Raw genomic sequence first — 25,291 nt, 5'->3', positions numbered from 1 at the left:
TGTTGGGAATGGTGGGCTGCTCTTTGAGATCTTAAAACTGGTGGGCCATCTCTGGCCCACAAGCACCTACAGCACCCCTGGGCCCAAATTCCAAACTCCCCCAAAGCCCCAAGATTGAGCTGCTGAAATACCATGGCAAAATGATTGACATTCGGAGCTTCGATATGTCCCTGGACGCCAAGGATGGAATTGGTTGCGGTAGGCCTCTGAAAACCAGAGCCTCCCTCCCCCTCCTTAAAAATCCTGTCCCGTTCCCCCAGAGCCCCGGCCCCAGGGCTCCTGGTCTGCGCTGCTGCTGCTGCTCTTCTGCTGGACGGGCCTTTTGCGGCTTCTGGGGGCCGAAACGGAGAGGTGGCGTTCCACACACGCAAACCCCAAAGGCTGCCTCCATTGTTTTAAGAAAGGGCAGGGCGGTTTTGACCCCGGAGGTATCCGCATTCCCCTGGGGCGAGGGGAAACTATGTTCAGAGTTGCTTTCCTTGTTAACATGCTCCAGAAGTGATGAGACTTTGGGCAAGGAGCTGCGGAGCGTTGCTGCTGGCTGGCTGAGGTGCTAGAAGGGCAGGATTGGACTTGCTGGTGGGGGGGGGCTACTCTGAGTGGCCACAGCTGGAGGGTGAAGGGTTGGGGCCGGTCACAGCTGAGGCTGAGCTGCTGATGTCCCTGCAACCCGCTCACAGTTAGGTGCCCGTCCTGGGTTAAGGCTTTGTGTCAATGGAGCTCTGCCGCCCTGCGAAGGGTGCGTGTGGAAGGGGTTGGCCAGCCCAGGACCCCTGGCAGCGGCAACGCCTGGGCGTGCTGCTGTCATTCCACAGCCAAGGCGTCTGCTCTGTCACTTGGCCGTGGAAGAAATCTTCGCAAGTGAAACCCTAGCAGCACAAGCCTGGTACGTTTCCCCTAAAACATGCCTGTTCCCACAGTGATGTGCTTTGAGAGAAGAAGGGAGGTATTTGCAGGCGAACAGCCCAGCGTGCCTCTTGGTCCCCACGCGTGCAGTTCTTTCTGGAATGAAATCTGGCGTTTTGCTGAGTTGCAGTAGGCCACCCTGATACTTCTGGGCCTCCTTCATGTTCTTGTGATACCCAACTCAAAGAAGTAGCACGTGCAATACGTGGTTTTGCCAGCTCACTTAGCATTGCTTTCTCTACCTCTCGTTGCCCAGAGCAGCCCACTGGGGACCCCAGGAGGCCCCCCTTGGCATGAGAGCCCACAGATGCCCTCTGCACGCAGCAGTGCTAATGAAGGCACATCAGTTACATATCCAGGAGCCGGTTTTCCAACCAACGGGCTGTGCTAGTTCTGCCAGTTTCTGCTATCTTTTCTCATTTCTAGGAGCCGTGAGCCCTTTGCTCGAGAGCTAAAAAGTTGTTTGCAGAAACGTGAAACATGACTGGTTTTTGGCTGGCGGCGTGAAACTGCCTGCCATCAAGTGCCAAGCAAAATCCATCCCTGCTTGTCTTTTTGCTTTGAACGAACTGGCCTGTTCCCCTTTTTCCCTTGGCTGATTCCAAACCAGCGGCTCCCGTGTTGAGCTTTTATGCTGTCTCAGGGCTGGCGATGTAACGTCAAGCACAACATTTTGTATAGTACAGTATGAGAAAGGCGGCTTTCCACTTTCAAGCGCCTGCAGGTTGGGAACCTCTCCAAAGGCCCTTGAATGCAGCGGATACAGGCAGCGGTCCCATCCGCGGAAGAAAGAATCCGGGTCAGATCAGCTCCTACCTCCGAAGGCCCCAAGGAAGCACCTTTGGACTCGATGCGGCAGATTCTAGAACTGAGCACAGAAACCAGCAGGCACGGCCCCGTTGCACGGAGAGGAGCCTGAGTCCGTGGGTTGCACCAGGGCCCCGTTTTGCATCAGAAGAAGCTTCCAGCCCTGCTGAAAGGCAGCCCCAGCACTGATGCTTCCTCATGGGAAAGGCTTTTGTGTGCAACGGCCTTGGCAGGCCTGCCTCTCCATGGGAATGCCCCTTTGCACGGGCCTGGAAAGCTTGCACAATTCTGGCCAGCTGCACGAAGAAGTTTCAACCCAGGTTAACAAAACACTGTTGTAGTCGCACAGGCTGTATCCAAAGCAATAGATGTATTTCCGTGGTGGCTGAGGTGCCTGGGACCAAGTACCCAGGTTGGTTCCCATGACATGCCAAGACCTATTTGAGGCTGGTCTGCGGCCTCTTTAGCCTCTCTCCTCCTCTGCATTGGAGACTGGCAGATCCAGGCCTGCAGCCTTCCCTGTGGGGCCCTCAGGTGCACACCTTCCAGCCGCCAAGGTTCCGGAGCACTGCAGTAGAGCAACAGAGGTGGTGCTGGACGGTCAGCGAGGCCTGTTGGATCCAGCACCCCCTTTTCAGGCAGGGTCCCCACTTGCTGCCGACTCCTGCCTGTGATCTTCCTAGAAGCGAAAGCCTTTTCTTGCTATTCCTCCCCACTCTGCCCGGGCATTCAACAGGCTGCTCTCGGGGCTTGGCGCTGGGGACTGTCTTCCTCTGCCCCGATCCCCTTCGGTAGCCAAAATAAGTGCACCCCCCCACAACACTCACACAAACACAATTCCATCAAATTCTGTCAAGGGAGTGCACGAGGTGTGTGAAGAACTGAACCTTGGTTTTTTTGTTTCTGCCTTTGCTCCAGCTTGCGCGTGCCGTATTTCCTTCCCCTTCCAAGCAAAAAGGCAGAGAACATTTCTCGCCCCTTTGGGCAGGGTGAGGCAGCTCAGGGCCAGATCCCGCGGGGACAAGCGGGGCCTGCTTACCGCTGCCTGGCCCGCCCACCCGCCCCTCCACCTTGCGCCAGGCTGGTTTCTTCTGCTCCTCCCTCCCCATTCCCAATGCAGGGCTGGCGGTGACCTTGGGAGGTTTGAGAGCAGGGGCGAGACGCGGGCCAGGCAAGCTGATGCGTCCAGGGAAGCCAGCAAAAGGGGCTTCTTCCCCCCTCCTCGGCGCTGAGGAGGCAAGGCGGATGCTGGGCCAGGAGCTCAAGGCTCCCCCAGCAGCCTAGAACGGCCGCGGGAAGGAGAGGGAAGGAGAGCCGGTGGAAGGAGGCCAGGTGGGCTGGAGAATGAGATCAGGATGATTTGTGGCAGGCAGGGAGGGTCAGCCCGACCGCGTGCATAGTGTCAGGCACCCTCCCCCCAAAAGTCAGCACAGCCGGGTTTGTACATTTCGAGATGGTCTCGTCAGCAAGCCCCCTGAAAAACGAATGCAGCAGACCTCCAAGGAGGAGTCACAGCCAGAAAATTGGCCTCCTGCCGATTGATCGCTGTTGAAAGGGACTTCTGAATGAGTCATTGCGGTGTTGCAAGGGTGGGCTCTCCCCGTGTGAATTGCCGCCTCGGCTGCGGGATGTCAAGAACCAGGACGAGGACAGGGGGCTGCAGGGACTGTCTTGTCGTCTTCTGGCCAGGCGGAGCAGCCGCCTGTGGTGAGGCGCCCAGAGAGGACCGTCTGTGCACGGGGGACCTGCAGGAGCTGCCGGGCAAATGGACGGAGAGCAGTAAAAGGGCGAGGCGGCGATCAGCTTCATTGGAAGGGCCGACAGGCAGCCACAGCCAGCGACGTCTTTCTTACGGGCCAAATGTCCCCCAGCGTGTTCCCCAAGGGTGACTCCAAGCTCAGAGCCTGCATAGAGAGGCTTCAGGCCAACTGCAGCGAAAGCAGTGTAGGGTTCTTGAACCGGGTTAACTTCTACCAATTTGCTGGTGAACTAGACTGAAATTTGCAAAGTCCTTTTTAATTAGAACCATCAAATGAAGCAACCCAGCACACATGTGAGGTCTAAATTAGCCTCCTTTATCTGAAGAGGGATACACAGATTTTCCTTTCATAGGAGCTGGGTTGACTGTTCCTCTGGTTTTTCAAAATGCAGCCAATTGAGTTTCAGGTGGGACAGAGAGAGAGAGAGAGAGGATGGAAGAAAAGGGGCAACAGGAGAAGGGGAAATGTGGAGCATCAATGGGGGGCACAGGGCCTGTGCCCAATTCTTTTGCTTCTGCAACCCCCTGAGAGCCCGAGGCTCTGCCTGCCGTTTACCCCCCTGTCCCCAGGCACGCCTCCTTGCCCCAGCTGGCGGAAGGGACAGGCAGGGGAATTGACTGACCCAATGCTGTAGTCAGGATCGACCCCCTTTCGTTCTGGGAAGGAAAATGGTTGATCAGCCAGCAGCAAGAGAACTTGTGCCGATGCATTAGATCTTCGGAGCCCGTTGTCCACTACGGACGCTCTGCAGCCTCTCTGGCTATAAAGCCACGCTGGTGCAAACTGGGCTGGGGTGGATCTCGATTCCACGGCTCCAGATCCATTTGGGAAGTGGCTATAATCTCTTGACAGGAGGCTGTTAGAAGTTCAGCCAGAGGTCCGGTGGAGAAGACATTTCAGCAACTTGAAAGATTCCTGTAAATTGGTCTCGGAAGGGAAGGTGGAGATTTTCAGGCAGGTTAAATGGTTAAATAACCCGTTGAGTACCTGGCTCAGGACCTGCAGCAGACTGTCTTTCTAGGTTGGAATTCTAAAGCAAGAAGAGCCATCTCTCCATCCGGGCCAGGTCCACAAAGGGCATGACAGTTGACAGAAGGGGCAAAGTTTGGAATTTGTCACTTTTTGAGGAAGGATGGCCCAAACTGCCAGCCACGAACCTCAGCCTTCTGACAAGGGTCCCCTGTCCTTGGAGAAGACTCTCCTGAGCTCTGCCTTCTTCTTGCTTGCGAGCAGCCAAAGACTCCTCAGCGTCATGTGCTCTCCCTGACCGCAGGCCAGGTTCCCCTCTCTTTTGCACCGTCAGTAAGGCAGATCCCTCTCTGATCGGAATACCAGCCTCTCGGGAAAAGCCCCCTCCCTCCATTCCTGCCTGCAAACTCTTCTTGGCCAAGCAGCCTGGGTGGGATTCTTGGCAGGGATGTCGAGCTTTTTCAACAACTTCCAGTTGTCCTCATCCAACTGAAATAGGAGCCTTCTTTTCCTCCTGCCTTTCTCATAGTTGGCTTCTCTCTGCAGAGGCTTTTTTTGGGGACAGAAGTGAAGTATCAGGTGGGTCATACAACCCCGATTAAAACAAGGCCCGCTCTTTCCAGAGCAACCGTGGCAAAACTGAATTAAATATCAGTAGGTCGGGAAAACCAGCCGAGTGTTTACTCTCAGGGTCCTCTGTATCAAATGCACCTGGGAGGCCACGGCTCTCATACCCGCAGAACACCCTCCAAGGGGGCTGCCCTTGAAGACAATGGTGATAGAGGTGCTGGACTGCAGTGCCCAGGATCCCCATCCAAGCAGAGAGTCGCTTAAGTACAGTGTGGACGGAATAAAAGAACCCTAAACAGTTGGAAGGTGAAAAATAAACTCTTTATTGAGTGATTGCATAGTAAATTCCCATCAGTATGACTTTCAGCTCTCAGTAATTTGCAAAGGAGATTAGCCACAAAAGAATTGCAAAGCAAGTAAACACCCCCGCCCCCATCTTTCAAGATTAGGAAGCATTTGATGGCTCATAAACTGCATCTCTCTCTCGTGCCCAGAAGTCAGGGCTTCTCAGCTTTGGCCACTTGAAGAGGTGTGGACTCCCAGAATTCCCCAGCTTTGCCCTCCCAGGTGCATTCGATGCTGAAGATGCTGGCTGGGGGATTCTGGGAGTCGAAGTCCACGGCTCTTCAAGTGGCCAAGGCTGAGAAACGCTGCTCTAGGTACCCGCACAACGGCGCTTGGGCGGGCTTTGCCAGTGTGCTCCAAGCAGGGCGTAGCAGGGCAGCAGCTGACGGACTTTGGGGAAGGGCTCTGCTGGCTGGGCAAAGAGGACCAGAGGTCAGGTCAAAAGGTAGCGCGCGTGAAACAGGAAAAAATGCACTTATGACTTGTGGTTTGGATGATTGGAAAAAATTGGATGATAGAAAAAAATGAGTTTTGTAATCATTGAGTAAGAGATAATTTCGTAATTGTACTTATACTTGCTGCAAAGGAAATGGGAAGACTCTTCTTCCTATTTCTTTTTATTCTTTCTTTCTGCACTTTTGTTTTTCCCTTTTCTTTGTTTTCTTTATTTTGTGTTAGTTTTTATGTTCTCCTTAAAGCTTTTAATAAAATTTATTAAAAAAAAAAAAGAAGGTAGGGTGGCCGGGCTGTACCAACAACCAGGAGAGAGAAGACATCATGTTCCCTGGAAGCACATAATCCCCCACGGTGCAGACCCAGAAGGTCAGCCATCCGTCACTTGACGCTCTCCAGATGGCCTGGGCGAGACTCTTCCTCCCCCGACCCGGCCACGTTGGAGGCAGAACAAGGAGAGCTGCAGACCACCACATCTGGACAGCCCCGGCCTGGACAAGGTTGGTCTGGACCTTCCCAACCGGTCCTCCTCAGTGGGGCCACCCCGCCCTGACATCCTCCGCTCACCCATCCATCTTTTGCACTTGTCTGGCCCATCTCTGGGCGGGTTGCTAAACGGCTGCCAACTGCGTTTCTTGATAAGGGAACAAACACTTGCGGGGCTGACTGAGAACCTGCGGCACAGCTGGAAAGCACAGGAGCCCGTGCAGCTGGATTCACGGCAAGCCCCGCCATGGGCGGCGAAGAGCCAAAGCCTCGGGCAGGTGGCTAACACCTCCCCATGAAAGCCGGTCTGATCTTGTCCAGAGATGGCTTGGGAGTGCGCAGGGAGACGGAGTCTTCCTCTCCACACTTCCACGCCTTTCCCACGGCCTTTCCATTTTGAGAGGAAGGGGTTCTTTGGGGAAGTCTCTGAAGGCGGCAGAGGCCGGGTTGATGCTGGCCTCTCTTTACCGGCCGCTCTGTTGCAGCCCCCCCCCCGGCTCTGCCTTCTGCCTGGGACACTCCAGTGGCCACCCCTGGTGTTCTAGGGAAGGGAAGCCCCCTCCTGGCTCTCAGTCAGGAGCCAAGCAACAGGTGGGTGACGCAACACCGTTCTTACTTTGAAAAATAAACTGGGATCTGGCTATCTTTCCATCCCGGTGGTTCTCAGACTTGGCCACTTGATGGGTGGACTTCAACTCCCAGAATTCTGGGAGCTGAAGTCCACCCTTCTTAAAGTGGCCAAGGTTGAGAAACACTGTTCTGACCTGATTGCTTAAGGGGACGTGGTCTGCAGGTACCGTTCAGAAAGGCTCCAAAGGCTGGAGCCTCCCACTGACCCAAAGGCGTGGGCTTCGTGGTCCCCACAGCGGTCTGAGAAGTATGATGGAGCAGCCATGAGAGACCCCCCCCCCTCAAGTTCGCGTTGGAAAAGTCATACGTGGCCAAGCAGACAGGCAGTGTTTCCTAGCTCAGGGGAAAGGCAGGGCCTGCAGAGGCGCAGGGATCTGGACCACTAGACGATAAGCCATCGGGGGTGCTTGGGGGACTATGAGGTTGTGGAAGCCACGGGGCATTTCTTTCACGTGTGCAGTCGTGGCCAAAGCTTCACGGGGGGAATAGGGAAGGGGGAGAGTGCAAAGCCAAATGCACAAGGCTGACTCCCTCCCCTCCCCTCCCTTCCCCACTTCTCCCCTCCCCACCTCTCCCCTCTTTCCATGGGCTGCCATGCGCAGGATGATTCCATTCTGAACGTTTCTGACATCTGGTGGGAAGCTGAGGGCTGGCGCGTGTCTCCCCATGGAAGAGGTGTCTGTGTCCCTCTCTTGGGGGTTTCAAGGGCTGCCAATGACTGAAATGATTGGGGGGGGGGGTAGAGCGGAATTCCTTAAGATAATAATCACTCCCCTTTGGCCTGACGTTACGGCCCACCCATGACAAACGTCCTAAAAGGATTAAAGGTGCCACAAGGGGGGTGGGTGGGGGGGTGTCTGGGTCCTCTTGCAGGCAGGGCAGACCACCTCCTGGAAGGCAGAGCAGATGCACTGCCAGGGGCTGGTGCTCATGCTTGCACATCAAGGGTGGAGCACTGTGACCCCCCCACCCCCGTCTGCAGCCTCATCAAGTCTAGGATGTTTGGGGTGCCTGTGGGGCAAAGCCCTCCAACCAGCTGGGGGGAGTGTCAAGTCGCCAGTCTCTGGTGGGCAGGAGCAAAGAAGCATCTGGAAGGCGGGTGCGGCTGGGGGTGCAGGTGGAAAAGGGCTCCCCTGCATCTCTGGGGCTCCCGGGGCCGTCTGGCTTCTGGGCTGAGCGGCCGCCGGCTGAGCCAGGGGCTTCTTGCGTCGAGGCGAGCTTCATTTGGGCAGGGGGGCGATGATGACGTTTCGGTAGCCCTTCACCCCCTTCAGCTTGTCGCTGTCAAAATCCACCACCAGCTTCCGCAGGCCGGACTGCTGAGGAACGAAGTCCACCCTCACTTTGGCTTCCTGCCCGGGCTCGACGGGGCTTTCGCTGGAGCAGGAGGGGAAAGCACAGGTCAAGCGGGGACCTGCCTGGTCCTCAGGTGCCGGCAGTCCGCCTGGCCATGGTCATCTCCAACCTCCCTCCTCCTACCTCTGCCTCCCCCCTGCATCGGACCACGATCCCAGGACTACGAGCCTGGATGACCAATGCAGCTGGGGGCACTGTGTTGGGGAAGGCGGCTGTGCCAGAGGTCAGAGGGCTTCGTCTGTTCTCTGGACATTGATTCTTCCTGGCTTAGGAAAATCCAATGTCAGGATGGAATCTGGCTGCCCATCGTCCTCCCTCCTCTTTTAATAGATTTTTCCATCCATGCGGGGATGGGAGGTCTGCAGGGGGTGGTCAAAAAAGTCAAGGGTTCGGCTGCTCTGCCTGCTTTCTGTGTGTGCAATTGCGTGCAGGTGCGACACACGCCCACAAAAAGGCAGCGCTTCGATTGCAGTCGCCCCTCACCCATTGTTTATTTTTAAACAGCTGCTCGTCCTTTTTGCCCCCCAAAGAGACCTGGATGACCCTCTCCAATGCTGGAAAAAATCTGCTTTGGAGAAGCGAAGAACGTGAGCGAATGTCTTGGGTGGAGCCCCCGACTCAGTGCGGGAACAGCTGGCCTCTCCTGAGCAAACCATGGTTTTCTTCCAAGAGGGAACCAGCTGCCTTTGCTCACTTTAGCTCCCTCCTGTCCCGGGACCCCTGTTCTCCAGGGGGTCTTTCCCATTTTTGGCCCAGAGATTCCTGGGATGGGCCTTGCTTCCTTTGGTTAGGAAAAAGAGGCTCATGTCCCCCCCTGCGGCCTTTGGAGCAGTCCTTCTGCATCTTGCACAGTCCGCCATCCCCCCCCCCCCAATTCTACAGGGGAGGTGGAGGGCAGAGGGCGCTTCCACACCACTAACGTTTGCAGACTCCAAATTCTCCCAAGCCGTGGGAGGGGATCCCTGGCAGGCTTCGCTTCTCCTGATTTGAGAGGCTGAAAACCAGGGGCCCAAAATGTCTGTCGCTCCCAGCTGGCAGAGGACTTGCCCAGGGGAAAGCGATTGTGAGCAGGGAAAGGCCTTGGCCATCGCTGGCCACCCAGAGCCCGAGCTGCCCAGCCTTCCCAATCCCATCTGCTCAAAAGGGGCACCAGGGGAGGGGCTTGGGAAAGGGCCGGGCAGCATTTCGGGGAGGCGTTGGCACTTAGGATGGGAAGGGGCGCTTGGGCCACCCAGCCCAACCCCTGCTCAGAGCGGGCCTCCCAATTAAAGCAGCCCAGGCCGACGGCCATCATCGTGGGCTCTGCTGCCCACCTGCAGTTCCTGCAACTGAGCCTTGAAGCCAAAGCGGAAACACTCACAGCCTCTGGATCTTCTGCCCGCTGGTGAGTCCAGCCCCTTCCATAGTGAAGACGCAGCCGGTCAGGGGGATGGGGAGAGGGTTGGTCAGCGACAGCTCTGCCACCAGTTTGCGCTTCTGCATCGGCTCCCCCAAGACCTGCAAGTCGGAAAGAGGAGAAGCGTCATCCTCGGCTGGCATGAATCTGGATACCCAGTGGCTGCTTATGGCTGGGTTGGCGCCACCCGCATCCCTGTTGTCGGATAAAGGCCTTGCCGCTGCAGGCCAGCCCGGTTAAGCGTGTGGCACAAAGGCAGCAGGGGGATTTGACCTCCTATGACTGGAACCGGGGCAGGTGCTGCTTTGGGGGTGGGGGAGAGGCTCCATCCCAGGGAGACGCAGCGGGCACGCCTGCCGGAGGGCATCCGGGGAGCCCAGCTTTGCAGCAGGAGCTGCGCTCGCCCAGTGCCTGCTCCGGAGCAAGGCGAGGAGGCGAGATTGTGGGGAGAGGAGAGGACCCAAAGATGGGCCGCCTGCCCCCCTCCTGTCCCCCTGGCCATTCTTTCCTGGGTCTCAGGACGCTTGCTTGGCACAGAAAAGGGGCCCCAGGGGACAAGCCCCACCGTCCAGGGCCTCCCAGCCGCTAACTGGGAGGGCTCCGTGCCGTCCCAAGGGCTATTCTGGGGCAACGGGCCACGCCGCTTGCCCTTTCTCCCTCCTCGGCAAAGGGACCGTCCCCGCGGAGAGCCCCTCCCAGAAAGCCTCACCCGGATTTTGACGTCGGGGTTCTTGACGTGGATGTCCCTCATGCTGAGGAGGAGCTCCTGGGTCTCGTACTGCTGCAGCACAGCCGTCACCTTGATCATGTTGTCCTGGGTCAGGCAGCCTCCGTACTTCTCGTACAGAATGCGCAGGGGGACCACCTTTTCTGGAGAGGAGGACAGAAGCACAAGGACGGGGTGCTGTCAGAATCAGGGCTCTGCGGCTCCCCGGACTGAAGACACATGGAGCCCGGGGTCCGAGAGTGAGCGAGCAAGCGGAGGGGTCTTCTGCACAGCCCAGGCTGGGATGGTGGGCTTGCAAGCTGGCATGAGCAACAGGGGAGCCTCTTTCGAGCTGCAAGGATTTCACAGAGGTGTCCTTTTGGCCACAGAATGTGACTTGCCGCTGCCTGAATCTGGAACGCAAAGAGTGGTGGGACTTCCTGATGGCCTCCCATCCACGATTTAGCCCAGCTCATCCGTGCTCAGGGGCTAGCTCCTGCCATAACCGGCCACAAGCGGGTTAAGAAAAATGACAGCATTTGATGCGGAGCCTTCTGCCCTCAACTGGTGTCTCAAAATGATGTAATGGAAAGACTTTTATAAGAGTTGACTGAATCAGGTCTTCACGGTTTACCAACTGCAAGGGCAAGATTGCGTGCCTCCTCTCAGGAGCTCTGCAGATTTATTTACACAAGAGTAAGAAGGACTGGATCTTTTTTTAATGTAAAAATCAGTGAACCTCTTTCAGCCACCAGGATGGGGCTGACCTTTGTAGCTAGACCCATTTATTTATACTTGTAAAGTTGTCAGATAATACATTTGGAATGTATTTATTTTCCCCCCTTAGCTGCAGTTTTTCTTCCTGGCGGCGGCGGGCGGTGGGGTGGGGGAATGTAGAAGACTCCAAAAATCCCCATTCTCCAAATTTCAAGAAAGGCTACATTTCTGGCTGTGAGCCATAGGGAATTCTGGGAGCTGAAGTCCACCTCTCTTAAAGTTGCTAAGGCTGAGAAACACCGATCTAGACAGATGTCAGAATTTCAGTTTCGGTCCTCGTTGCAGCCACAGTCCCTCTAAGACAAGGATCAAAAGCTGCCCGTTTTCCTCAGCTCTTGCAGGGGTATCCCCTGGATATGGTCAAAAAAGTCGCGATGGTGGCCATGTCGGTACAATCAAAGCCTTAAGCGCACATAAAAGATAATGTCCCATCGCACATACAAATGGTGGAATTTCGACTGCATCGTCCTGGCTTTTTTCACCGTAGCCATTTAATTTAATTTATTCAGTTTAGTCACCGCCTGACTCCAAACCAACTCTGGGTGGTGTGTAATAAAACCGACGGACTAAAAATAGATGGCAAGAACTTGAAAAACAGAGAGAGAGAGAAACCCGGCGAGCCGATGGCAGAGCCGCGCAGTTCGACTCGAGTAAGCTACGCGGGGCTTCCTTCGGAGACCCGGCCCCGCGTCTCGCGGCTTCTGAACACGCTTGCCGAAGCAGAGCGGAGGAGCGGGGGGGCTGAGAAGCAGCGCCTTTCACGCCGGGAGGTCCACTTGAGGCTGAGGCTGAGCCCTGCCCTGCCCTGCCCTGCCCTGCCCGCAACGCTGGAGCGCCGACAAAAATAGCTCTGCGCGGGGGGCTGAGCTGCCCTCTGCTGCTGGAGCCCTTCCCAGCTGTGGAAAGAGAGCGACGCTCCGCGCGCGCGGCCGCCCCCTTGCCCGCCAGCCCGCTGCCCAGAAGGCTTCTGCCCGCCTGGGCGTCGGGCGCGGGCTTGGTCGGGCGCAGGGAACGTCTGCGCGTCCGCACAAGAAGCGAGGTGGGCGCGCTTCCGGCCCGGGGGCCGAGCACAAGTTCCTGCAACGCAGAGGGCTGAGAAGGGGGGGGTGAGTTTCAGCTGGGCGGGGCTTCCTCTCAGAGCCCCGTTGCCCCCGGGCTGGACAGCGCTGGCGGCCCAGGCTTTACGGCCCTTTCGTGACCTTCCTGGAGTGCGTCTTGGAGCAGCCACGAAGTCCCAGACCTAGCCTGGTTCTGCAGACGGGGCCCCAGGTGATGGATCCCGCCCGGAGAACCGTGTCCTCCCGACGGCTTGGGGTACAGTGCCCTCGCCCCCAGCTGGTACGGCTGCGGAGAGCAGCTGCTCTGCCCAGAGAAGGGTCGTTCGTGGTCTGCGCTCCGAGGGTCTGCTAAGACACGCCTGGGGCAGTGTCTCTCGACCTTGGCCGCTTGAAGAGGTGTGGACTTCAACCCCCAGAATTCCCATGGCTGGCTGGGGAATGCTGGGAGTTGAAGTCCACTCCTCTTCAAACGCTGATCCGGAGGGACCAGTGGTTTGGCTCGACAGGCAGACCCCAAGAGTAGGGGAAGAAACAGCAGGCTGGCCGGAAGGTGAAGCTGGAAGGTGAAGGAGGCCCTTTGCGCCCCCGGCCAGCGCAGCGCACGAGGACCTGATCCTGCCAGGATAGCTGCGGCCCCACCCTGAAGACTCTTCGGGCCGCCTTGCCGTTTCTGGCAGGGCCGGGGAGGGGGCTGAGGCTGCACAGGGAGCAGGAGGAACCGATCAATTGCTCCAGCCGCCCCCCCATGTCTTGAAGGGATGCGCCTGCAGTAAACCTGCAGCAGGGGACGGCCCCCCAAGGCAGAAGTCCAGGCAAGCCGGCGGGTGGGTGGCGTCCGAGGGGACCTCCCCAGACCCACGCTGTTGCACTGGAGGTTGCTGGCCAAGGGTCAGGGGGTTCACATCCAGTCTCCAGGAGGGTCCGCAGGGTGTGGCCAGAAAAGTCAAGATGGAGGCCACGATAGTGCGATCAAAACTTCACTGTTTTCCTGTGTGCTGCATGCACAACACATAAAAAATTGGTGGAGCTTCGATCGCGCCGTTGCAGTCTCAGTCTCCGTCTTGACTTTTTTGACCACGCCCCACAGACACCCCTGCCAGTGGCCATCCTCCCTCTCCGTCTGGATCTGTGCGATCCAGTCTGCTGCTTCAGCCCTTTCTACGCCCAGCTCCCCTTCGGAGGGGCACGCTGGCCAGAGCAGGGATGCAGGACTCCTGGGACGCGCCTCCCCCGGCAGGCCGGCCAGCAGGCCACCCCTTCCCCCCGAGCCCCGCTGTGTGGAGGAGGAGCCCTTCTTGGCCACCATGATGACGGTGGAGGAAGAGGCCGAGCGGGGGCTCGAGGGCAAGAAATGGTGCCTGCCGAAGCTTCACTGAGTGGGGTGGTTCTGGAGTCAGGCCTGGATACCAGCCCCGGGCTGCCTCTTGGCCAAGCGGGGGGAGAGGTCCCAAAGGATCTACAGGGTCAACCAGGCCAACCAACCACGAGAAATAAGCCTCAGTATATCCGAGTCCATGTGCCCCAGCTGGCTAGGAGGCTGAAAGGCTCCCAAATGCCCCTTCCTATTTTTCCTTCCAGGACCAAATGGCAAAGGGAGTTTGGGGCACGGCTTGCTTACGAGGAGTCCCATCTCCTTGCTTGGGAGCTCACCTCCATGAACCTCTTCAGCTACTTCACTCTTGTATAAGCCTTTGCTCTTTGCAAAAGCTGGGCATCAGGCTGAAGGATCCCCCTGGACCGTTCTCCTGCCCCCTTTCTGTTCCCCAAGGAAGCCTCGCCCCCACAGATGGCACCCAGGCCCCACAGCCTCATGCCGTTCTCTCCCTAACCCCTCTGGCCTCCTGCTCCTCCTCCGAACAGGTCAGCTCTCCAGCGGAGGTCTCTTCCTTTGCCTCCATCCCCACGTGTTGATCACTCCTCTATCGGGGCCAAGTTTGTGTTGGCTCCAAGGAGAGCCCCCCTCCTCTGCCCCTTTGCCTTGTTGCATTGCCTGCATTCCTGAAGACCAGGGGGAAGAGGCTTTAAAGAAGAAGAGCACGCAGGGACTGTTTGGACTGTTGGAAAATGTCTGACCCTTTTGCTGGCCCTGTGAAACTATTCAGGCAGCCGCCACCGTGCCCTGGCTACGCCAGTCTGAAAGCAAAGAGGCGTCCACACGCAAGCTTCGCGGCAGAAATCCTGCCCACCCATCTCTTCTCTCCTGCATTTCCTTCCTTGCTGGGAATTAGCCTTCCTAATTCCCTGGATGAAAATAAGAAGGATGATGCCTGTGGACGCGTCTCCGCCCACCTGCCCGTTTCCCCCTCTTACTCTTCTTGCACCACAAAGCCTGCTGCCTGAATCATTGTCGGTTATCAGAGAGGAATTTCCCAAGGGGACCATACTTCTCCCGCTCTAGCTGGACGCAGCACTTCAGTGACTTTTCAGTTAGGTGTTTTTTTCACATCTACTTGCTAGACCATGAAGGTATGAAATAGTTATCTTCTAGCTTCTGCCTTTGGGGACCGACCATCAACAGTTGAGGAACCAGCAGTCAAGCGATGTGCCACAGGGGAGCACTTGGCAGAGCAGCCAGAAGGCCCTGGAAAAGATATTCAGATGCCATGGTGTGTCTGCACCTACGAAGCTCAGAATTGTGCAGGCCATGGTCTTCCCTGTGACCCTCCATGGAAGGAAAGCTGGACTTTAAAGAAGCAGGAGAGGAAGAGTATTGACACCTTTGAACTTTGCTGTTGGAGAAGACTCCTGAGAAGACTGCGGACAGCCGAGAAAACAAACCAATGGGTCATCAAGCAAATCAACCAGAGTTCTCACTCAAGGCTCAAAGTGCCCTACAGACTGTCAGCAAATGTCCCACTTTCAAGGTGAGGGTTTGTCCAGCCCTGGAGATAGCAAGAGCCACTCCTGTCTGCATGAAATGCAAAAGAGGTCTCTTGCTAGCTCTTGTCTGGAAATTCATGCCCAGGTGGGCCTTCAGCCACGCTGGTCCAGAAGGTTCAGGAGATGCAGATGCTGTGGCAGCCGCTCTCCGTCCGGGCTGGCTCTCCATCAGAATCAGCCTTGTTGATGGGCTGCAGTTTGAGTTTTCACCCCATCTCGTCAAAGCCTGACAAGAAGGTTCAAGGCTGTGGAGGGCAAAGGGGGCAAAGACGGTTGTTGATCCCTGGCAGAAGAGCACAGGCTGGCAGGGAGCAGATGGAAAACCAGGAAGTTGTCAGATGTTGGGGGTGGGTGGGAGAAGCAGAGCAAGGTGGAGAATGGAGGGGAACCCCATTCCTCCAGGGCAGGCCAAGGGTCTCAAGGCCCTTGAGAGGGGCCCAGGGGCTCTCTCCAAAGAAGGAAAGTAAGTCAGGACTTGGGCAAAAATTAAAGCACACTTTCTGAATTGCAATAATATAATCAACTCACTAAATCGGTACTGATATATTAATAAGCCAACTTACTAACATTAACTTTTCACTTATTAATAAGTTATTGACCTTTATTCCCCCCCCCCCCATATATGTAGCTTCCCATATCTACATACAGTATGTAAGGGGAAGGAAAACAGCTGCAGGGGCAGAGCCTGTAGGACTTTCCACCTCTTCCTCCTACAGCCGGGCACGTGTTGGGGAAAGACAGCCTTCTCCTTTCACCACGGGCCAGGAAGCCCTCCTCTTCCCACCCACCTGCTGCTGCCCCCTCCGTACCGTCTCCATCTGCCTGCAGAAAGGGGCTAACTGCTGCTAACATCTGAGCCTGCCCGCTGGCAGGAGAGGGCCCTGCCGCTTGGCTGTGCTTTATCCATTGCTGCTCTGGGCGGGCAGAGCCCAGGGATGGGCCAGTGAGCCGCCAGGCCGTTCCGCTCTGCCCCCCACTGCACGCTGGCTGCAATCAGGCAGATGTGGAAGGGCATTGCCAGAGCAGGACAGGCCTGATGTCTGGCGGAGGTAAGGTTGCAACCTGGAAGTGAGCCTCTGGTGTGTCAGGCGCTGGGCAACTGGGCGCATGCTTCCAAAGGCAAAAAAACGCACCGGAGCAGAAATGCCATTTGCTTCGCACGCCAAGCGAAGCTGCTCAGGGCTTCCAAGGCTCTGCGCCAAGTGAACCCCAGGCCAGTGGAGGTCCTGAGCCAAATCCATATTCTTTACATCTCTTGACTAACAGTCCTGAGCAAGGGGGTGAGCAAGCCTAGCAGCTCTGCAGACTGAAATGCCAAAGTCGGTCGTTACCTGCGTGTGGCTTCAGGCTGATGTTGAGCAGGTCTTTGCTCCCGCATTCGGGGCCCAGGGCCCCGTTGTAGCTCACGGCGGCGGCAGAAACCTTCAGCCGGCACAGCCGCTCCGTGGGTGTGTCGTTGTTGATGACAACGAAGACGTCGAAGTCGCATCCGTTGTTCATTGCCTCAGAAGCCTTGATCTTGAGCATCAAGCCTTCCTCCGGCGGGGTGTGGACCTTCTTGTGCTTCGCCTTGTCAAACGCCGTCCTCTCTTCCTCTGAATCTACCGGCAGAAACAGAAGCCAACAGAGCATAGAAAATGCCCCTGTCTGGTGGGCTTGGAGGGCGGCTCCTCTCTCCCCACCCGGACAGGAGCGATTCTTTACCCCCTCCTCTCTGGGCTTCATTTCTAAAGAAACTCTGCACTGGCTTAAGAGCGCCAGATGGCCACACCACGATGCGTGCACAGAACTTGGAAGAAAGGCACTGAGGCAGGAGTTTCGTTATCATTTCTGAATACTTGGGCTTCCTCTAAACGTACTGGGTCAGAAGCCCATTTATTCCCTGCCAGGGTGAGCTAAAGGGTGCCCACCAAATTTTTCCACATCCCCTCAAGTTGCTCTGAGTACCTTCCTGATGTTTATAGTTGTGAGTGATGTCCTCTTTGGTGTCCTTCCCCACACTCTTGGTGCTGATCTTCTTGCCCACAACGGTGGGGTGCATGGTCTTCTTTCGGGACATGTCATCCTGGAGCATCAGGTACGCCACATCCGCGTTGACCTCGGCAAAGACGAACTTCACGTCGTACTTAAGATGAAGCTCCCCCTCCTTGATGGCTCTCACGGGAGTGGGCCCGCAGCAGAAAACGCCTGTGGAGTGAAACAAGCTTTCAGCAGGCGGCAAGGCCATTGGCGGTGGGATTCAGCAACTGAGGATGCAGGAGGCATTTAATCTGACCTCCAGCGATAAAAACAACCTCCCTTGATGGAGGTGGAGGTCCTGCGATTTATGAATTTGTGAAGTTGCTGCATCTGGGGTTAAGGGGGCCCATCAAGTTCAGCATTATTTCCTCTCTCGGGCTGGATAGAAGCCTTCCCACCCCCCAAGATCCTTCTAACAGAGATTGGGCCCCAAATTTTCTGTATGCAAAGACTGACTTTGCGAAGGCCTCCGAGAATAAAAGGGCTGTAGACTGTAGCAGGAAGAAAATCCTGAAGGAAAGTTGAGCAAACGACTTCCAGACTGTCGCCAAGAAAGATGCATGGATCTGTCCAAGAGGTCACCCGGCACTGAGCTCAACTTAACAGAGACTTGCGTCTCTGCAAGGGGTGACACCGGATGGATCACACCTGGCCTCAAAAGCTAAGGAGGGTGAGTGGGACATGGCTCACACTTGGATAAGAGACAAGGGCTGTAGGCTAGGTTGGGATCATGGAAAAACACCTGGAGGGAGGCAGTGGCGAACCAGTTTGGTCTTCCTCCCAAGACAATCACATAGACGTGTCCATGAAACCACAGGGGGTCAAGCGCAACTCAAGATCTGCAGCTGAGCACATGTTCATCCTAGAGAAGCCTCCAGATTCAGCCCTGGGAATTTCTGGGGATCTGAGAATGACGATAGGATAGATTTCTACCAAGAACTAGCTTCAGGTCAGATGTCCGGGCTTGGCATGTAATAGCCTCCTTCATCTAAGATCTTTTCTTAGCCTTCAGTAGAACTGGAAACACAATTTTTCCATCACTTACCATCGCTTTTTTCCTGAGGAGTTGGGTCCAAGACCTGCCAGCCATCGTAGCCGCTCGGAAGGTCTGGACGGGTCATCCAAGATTCCACCCAGCAGTGATAATTCCTGGGCCGAGGAGAGAGAGGAGAGAGCGATTGGGGATTTCCAAGGAGAGCCGCCTCCACATTCCTCCAAAGGTTATAACACCGTGCAAGGGTCCAACGTGCTCCCAGTGATAAGAGGCCCAGTTCCCCGGCAAATTCTCCTTTGTGCCGAGGACAAGGTGTCCTCGGCAGAGATACCAAGGAAAAGACCAGAAAGTACTTTGCTTGCAGAATGCTGCTGCTGCCCCTCTGGTATCCATAAAGACAAAAAAAATCTTGAATTGCCCAGCCCGCGCAGTTAAGAACGAGCCTTAGCTTCGGGCTGCAACTGGAGAAGTCCCCAAAGCACCAACGTCTCATCAGCCCTTGCCAGGGAGCAGCCAAGCCCAATTAAGACGGTAAATGATCCAATGGAAACAAGCAGGATAAAAGCATCTGGATGGGTCGGGGGGGTCATGGGACATCCCATGCATCGTGAGGTCATCGTGCAAATGATGCAAGTCACAGCATGATTTGTGCGAGACTGTCATGATGCGAGCATGAATTTCTCTCCCATTTCCCACTCCCTGAATATTGACTCCAAGACCAGCTTTCCCGTCACTCTGTTCCCCGTTTCTCACGATTCAGCTATTTGGGCCCTCAACTGGCTGACTCCTGGAGGAGTCACGCAGCCACCGCAGCTCAGTTTGGAAGCCTCTTGCTTGGGGGGGGGGGGCGTGTTAAAACTGCTGTAACTCTGGGGTCCCCCAAGGTGACATCAGTGCCAGAGACCTCTCTTGGGGACGGCCAAGCTCTCTGCTCCACCTGATGGTTTTTAAAAATAAGAATCAATGGTGCTTATTTCCAAGGACTAGAAAAGAACTAGAAAAGTCCGGAGAAAAGGACAAACGCTACCAGGGAGAGTAAAGGCCAGCCTCTGGGAGGGAAGTGTCATGTTGGCAAACTGTGTTTTGGGAAGAGAAACGGGCTTTTTCTAGACCTGCCTGGCCTCCTTGGATGTGAGTTAAAAGGCAAAAAAAAGAAAAAAAAGAAAAGTGAATTAAAAACAGAGCCCCCATTGGTTAGGGGGGGAAGGCAAATCCGCCCCAGCCCTTATACAATTTGTGAAGGAGAAGTTAAGAATTACGGACTGGTAGGTTAGCATTCAGACATTTAAAATAAAATGCTTTTCTGCATTCTGACTGGGAGCGTGCCGTTGAAAAGATTGCCGTCGTTGGCCCCGGGTTTGAGCAAACGGGGCTGAGTTCAGGGGCTGCAGCTGCAAAACCCTGGGAGGAGGGCAAAGCAAAGGAAGAGCAGAGTGTGTGCAGAGGGAGGGGGCACGGGGGGGTCACAGCCGGCGCTGAGTCACCACTTCTTGCCTGCGGTGCAGACAGGACAGAGGGAGTTGCGCATGCCAGCTCTGCAGCTCTGGGGTCCTGAAATGGGGTGGGGGCACTTGTAAGGCCCACTTCCTGACTAAAGGACGAGTTTTAGCACTTAAGACCCTTCGCTGTCTCTCCTCTGCAGGTGGGGATTGCGGGGGGAGAGCCGCATTAGTCTGTGGTAGCCAAAAATCAGGAGGTGCCTGGGAGCGCCTTCGCAAACCGACCCATGCTGGTATTTGTTAATCAGTTAAAAGCTTAGGCTGATTAGTCCAAACAGATGCTTCCAGATTCCTGATCTTTGCAGACAGGCCGTCCGTCGATGTAAAAAGTTTCAGCATTTCCCACATGCAGCTGTTGGTTCCGCTTCATCTCCTTCCAGGGTGACATGTAGTTCAGGGCAGCTCTCACAAGTGAAGGGAGAAAATCTGTTGGATCTCCAAGGCGTTAAGCTGCAGAGCAAACCCAGGATCTGGGACAGATCTGTGCTTCCAGATCTCAGCCATCCAGCCCCTGGACCCGCTTTAGCTCTAGCCAAGGTTGCAAGGTTGAACTCAAGCCATCAGCAGTTGGGGAAGGCAACGTTTGAGGAGCAGTGAAGCAGGTGGCCCCTACAGGTTGCACCCCAGCCTTGAAGCAGCAGACAGGCACAGGAGGAGCCCTTATCTGGGGACCCAGGTCTACCCAGGTCAAATCTCTCAGGAAGGCTTATTTTTATCCTTGCCCTGTGCGCCCCCTTCAAAAAAATAAACGGGAGGTGCCCAAGGAGGACCTTGGATGACGGTCACTCGCCAAAGCGTTACTGCAGGACTCGAGGCAAGGAAATTTGGCCCCACTTCCCTTTAAGGAGCGCCAAGGGGAAGGAATGGCGTTTGGGGTCACACGTCTGTGGGCAGCCTGATCCGCGAGCCCCAGTGCTGGCCTTCCCCCCCAGCCCTCCACTCACCAGATGAGCTCTCGGTTCCCCTTCTGCAGCTTCCCGTTCTCGTCTAAATACTGCTCTATGACCAAGTTGCCATTCGTATCGTGGGCAGAGTTATAGTTGGTCACCACACGAGTAGGGATCCCGAGGCACCGGAGCACTGGCAGGCAGGAGGAGAAAAGACCAAATTAAATGACCGTGTGGCCGCTTTGCCCGCTCACTCTCTGGAAATCCAAACAAGACTCTTGCTAACTTTGTGCTTGCTTGCTTGTTTGTTAGTGGACGTTTGCGTTCCTGTCCGTAACGGAGCACTTTTGAGGTGAAGGTGGATGAGCGTGCAGGAATGAAAAGGGGGCAGAGTGCAGAACCGGGCTCCCAATGTGTGTTCCACGTAAGACGAAAGGAGAAGAGTTTAGCAGAGCTATTGAGCAGGGCCCTAAATCAGGGTCTCTCAACATGGGCCACTCCCAGATCTGTGGACTCCAACTCCCAGAGGACTCTGCAGTGGGTATTCTGGCTGGGGAATTCTGGGAGTCAGTCCTCAAAGTCACCAAGTTTGAGAAGCACTGCTCTAAATATTCCTTCATATGCCTCATGCCAGGGGTGTCTCCCACGGCCACTATCTTGAGTTTTTGAATGCCCCGCAGACCCCCTGCTCATGTCTAATATTCTTGGACTCAGAAAAATCACATTCCTACAGTGCGTTCCCCCGCCTGCACCGAGGCTACCCAGGATCTGCCTTCCAGCAGGTGGGAAGCCCACAACTAAGTTCTCACCCTGAGCCGTGGGTGGCTGCCTGCCAGGGGCTAATCCAAAGGTGTGCATGAAGCAAAGGAAATGTGAGCAGAAACTGGTTCCTTGGCGAGATCAGCCGGTGAGACAGCTTGACGCTTGTCAAGGAAGAAGGACACTGTCCCTCTGTTTCCTGGTAAGCAGAACGGGTTCTTCTTTTTTTAAAAAAAGAAAATACTGTCTCAGCTACAGCTACGCAGTTGGAAAATAAAATAAATGCAGTCTGTGGCTACAAGACGGTTCTTCACCCAAGGGCAATCCCGGCCAGGTGCGTGCTTCAGGCTGAGCACCACAGATCACCCACACCATGTTGGCTATAGACTTGTTGGCCTGTAAAAACCCGCTTCCCTGCATCAGACATGCAGGTTTTGTGCTGGAGGTATTGGGGTGCAAATTCTGGGAGTGGCAACTGCAGCCCTGCTGCAAAGTTGCAGGTTGGAGTGACCGGGGGCTCTTTGTTGGAGAGTCGCATTTCTTCCTTGCAATGGAGACCCAGCCCAGAAGAGAAATTAGAGCAGTGTTTCTCAACCTCAGCAACTTGAAGCTGTGTGGACTTCAACTCCCAGAGTTCCCCAGCCAGGGAATTCTGGGAGTTGAAGTCCACACAGCTTCAAGTTGCTGAGGCTGAGAAACACTGAATTAAAGTGTCCCTGCCTGAGGACCTCTAAAATCATGTTTGCAGTTCCCCGTCAATAGCTGAGAGTTTCATCTCTCTCCCCTGCTCCGTGGCGCAGGGGCCCTGCTAGATCAAACTCAGCCACCGAAGGATCACCCGAGACCACCGCCTGCCAAGCATGCTCATCAGTTTGACGTCTGCCATCGGGGTCTTGCGGCACACAACCCGGGCCGAGCCCCTCCGCCTGTGACGAGTGAGAGCTGCAGGGGAGGCGGTTTGGGAAGCAAACGGGACTTTCCTTTTGCAAAGCTGCCCGTCGCTGCTTTAATTACATTGAGGAATTTTCATGCCGTCCTCCCCAAGCCTTACAAAGGCCAGCCTGGAATTTGGGGGGTGGACTTTCAGATGAAGTAGATATAGATCTATATATTTGCACTCAAAGTATAAGGAGGAGAATTATCTGAGAATCGGCTACCCATGGAGTGGCCAAAAAGTCAAGATTTTAGCTGCAACCATACGAGTGAAGCCTTGCCCCTCTCCACGTGGAGGCAGGGCGTTGGTCACATGGTTGTGGCTGCCGTCTTGACTTTTTTGACCCCACCCTGATGACAATCAACCGAGCAAACCCGAGCTCTGATTTCTGTTGAATCCCACCACATTTGTTACATCTTGTAGAGGGCAGAGGGAATGGCCTTGAAGGGCAGGAGGAAGAGTCACTATGAAGGCAACGGTCCAACAGGAGGGGCTTGAGCCCGGGCCAAGAAAATAACCAACCCCTCCCAAGTTCACACGAGATAAGGTTGGGGGCAGGGAGCACCTTTAGACTTGCAAGATCCTGTTCCAATAAAAGTAGTCCTGACCTACACGGCATCGGTTTCTACCTTGTTGGGCTGAGACATCTCTCTTGGACTTCCCCCTCCAACCAGCTGCACCACAGTGATGGTGGCAAAGTGGGCAGAATCTTGACCAGCTGTGGATTCTCACCTGTGCAGGCCACTGCAGCGAAGACCCAGCATTGCCCATACCGAACAGGTTTGCACGCGTACTTCTGCCACCTCCGAAGGATGTCCACACTCCCACTCCAAGTCGTAGGGCTCACCCCATCACCATAATAGTTATCCCAGCGTCCAAAGAGGATGCCTTGATCATCGTTACAGTTGACCTGCAGCCAAGGAAACAACAGCTCAGGGCGAAATAACACAGGTTTGCCAGACTTTGTTTTTGTAGGTCCGCCTGTTTACACTTCAGATAAACCTTAAGCCTTGCTGACTTTAGTGTAGGAGGAATCCTGCAAGGCCTGAAAAAGTGGGAATCCTTTTTAATTTGGTCCCATCTGTCAACAAAGTGCTAGCCAAACTTGGCACAGAAATCCATTCTGATCCATTGTCTTACCATGGCGCTCACCACCCTGCTGACGTAGACTGGGCTGTTGCGGCGAGAACAGTCCTTGTCTTGATTGAGGAGGAACTTGGGGTTGGTGTCCAGCAGCTGGAAGCAGATGTCCAAAATCTCCTCTTCAAACTAATGCAGGGAGGCAAGAAGATCAAAGAACTGAGAGGGAGCTGATGGCCTTCAAAGAAACATCTGGCTGTTTTTGATCCTCAGATAAGCACAAATGCATAAACAGATTCCTTATCTTTAGCCTAAATAGCCAGAGAGCAAGGAGGAACATGGCCAGAGTCCTCTGTCTTGTTCTGGTGGGTATAGTCCAGCACCTGGAGAGATGAGGAGCTGTGGCATCTGAAGATGGCCTGCCCATCACAGATCTCATTCAGCCAGTGGCAAGTGAATGTGAAGACCTATTTGCTATTCACAGCAATGGGGGGGGGGGCAGGGGGGCGGAGGCAAGATTTTTAAGTGTTCTACTGTATTACAGATATTTATTGGCTAGCTGAAAATTCATGAATCTTGGGTAGATTCAGAGGTATAGAAGTATAATAAATAAATAAATTGCTAAGTAACTCACCTTTGTGAAAACTGGATTGTGGAGCTATGTTACGGGAGTGATTTTCTGCCTTCTTCTGGTGTTGTGGCTGGTTTTTAAAATGGTTTAGCTAATCGCACTCTGCTCTGTGATCCACCCTTAAGGCAGATTACGAATATTGCAATAAACCAAACATAAATAGGGGGAAGGGGGTTAATCCCCCCCCACACACACAAATGGCCCCTTGCAGTTACTTTCTAAGGGCAAAAAGCCCCATTTTCGCTTCTTGAAAGGTTCCCTACTTTGGCCAGGCAATAACTGTGATGGTGAGGTTTTGTTAATTTTTTCCTTTGTGTAAAGTTGCAAAGAATTTCCCCCAACACGGCTATTTTTCTGAAGGGAGAGAAGAGCGCTCACTCAGTTCCAGTTCCACTCTGACCTGATGTGTTCAAGAGCACCACCACCGCTTTGCTGACGGGTGAAAGATTGGTGAAGCGATCCAGCATCTTGACCCGTGTCTCTGCCCTCCGCAACCCGGGGCCCCTCCAGCAGCATGGACTTCACCTCCCAGAGTTGCCCACCCAGCATAACCATGGTTGAGAATCCGGGGAGCAGAAGTCCATGGTCCTGCAGGGGCCCCAGGTTGGGAACGCGGAACCGCCTTCTCGCTTGCCGATTCCCTAGCAGAGGTAGACTCGTGCGGCCCCAGGTGTGTTTCACGGGATTCATACCTGCCTGCCATCCATTTCTTACTCCCTGCTTTTCTAAAAATTGCTCAGAGCGAGGGCAGCCAGGGTGCAACCCAGTCGCCTACGCCCGGGATGACAGATGTTCCTGTGTCTCCCCCCCCCCCCCGCCCCGACACAGAGCGGGTTTTATGCTGTCTCCGGAGGGAGCAGGATGGGACTTGAAAAGTATTTGGCGATTCGCAAGCAATTGGCCCCAACAAGAGGCCTTTTGTTCCAGCCACCTGGAATGTACCTGGAGGCCCCACCCATTCTCCACTGGAGAACGCAGTCCTGGCCAGGAGGCCTGAAGACGCTGCCAGCTGTCAGAGGCACCTCCTGGGCTGAGACTGCGCCAGGCTGCGAGTGGGGGGAGGCACAGGCTCCGTTGGCTCTGCTGGGAGATCGTGGCTCACTCCGCGGACCTCTCCAAGCTGAGGTTTGCAAAGGCCCCAAGCAGGGGTGGCCACGCACTGGTCAAGAAAGTCAAGATGGGGGCTGAGAGGGCACTAACAAAGCTCCACCTGTTTTTTATGTGGATCCAAGAAGCTTTAGGCCCTGTGGAGGCTGGCAAAACAGAGAAGGTGCCACAACAGCCCTCCTGAACAATGGTGATTGCAGTCGTGCCCCCCCCCCCCGATTCTTTCCCCTTGGATTTCACAGCGTCCTACAGCTCCCGTCATGGGCTTTGGAGAGCAACAAA

The 25,291-nt window shown here is 55.2% G+C and overlaps 1 protein-coding gene across 1 annotated transcript in view; it reads right to left on the bottom strand.

The window, feature by feature from the left end:
• Positions 1-5,920: 5,920 nt before the first annotated feature.
• Positions 5,921-25,291, bottom strand: part of TGM2 (transglutaminase 2) — a 42,602-nt gene continuing 23,231 nt past the window's right edge. The window contains exons 5-13 of the mRNA XM_088153900.1: positions 23,332-23,460; positions 22,924-23,101; positions 20,556-20,691; positions 18,164-18,267; positions 17,047-17,286; positions 16,431-16,700; positions 10,388-10,548; positions 9,643-9,779; positions 5,921-8,303 (exon numbers count right to left, since the gene is read on the bottom strand). Of these exons, the coding sequence (XP_088010026.1) occupies positions 8,147-8,303; positions 9,643-9,779; positions 10,388-10,548; positions 16,431-16,700; positions 17,047-17,286; positions 18,164-18,267; positions 20,556-20,691; positions 22,924-23,101; positions 23,332-23,460 (1,512 nt within the window). The 3' untranslated portion in view covers positions 5,921-8,146. The remainder of the gene's footprint in view (positions 8,304-9,642; positions 9,780-10,387; positions 10,549-16,430; positions 16,701-17,046; positions 17,287-18,163; positions 18,268-20,555; positions 20,692-22,923; positions 23,102-23,331; positions 23,461-25,291) is intronic.

This window comes from Python bivittatus, unplaced genomic scaffold (genome assembly GCF_059951505.1).
Source record: "Python bivittatus isolate LINGU-HERP-01145 unplaced genomic scaffold, Pbiv_v1 ctg000700_np1212, whole genome shotgun sequence".
NCBI classification, from domain to species: domain Eukaryota; kingdom Metazoa; phylum Chordata; class Lepidosauria; order Squamata; family Pythonidae; genus Python; species Python bivittatus.
Note: the sequence above shows the minus strand (reverse complement) of the source record. Positions and strands in the feature narration are given on the sequence as shown.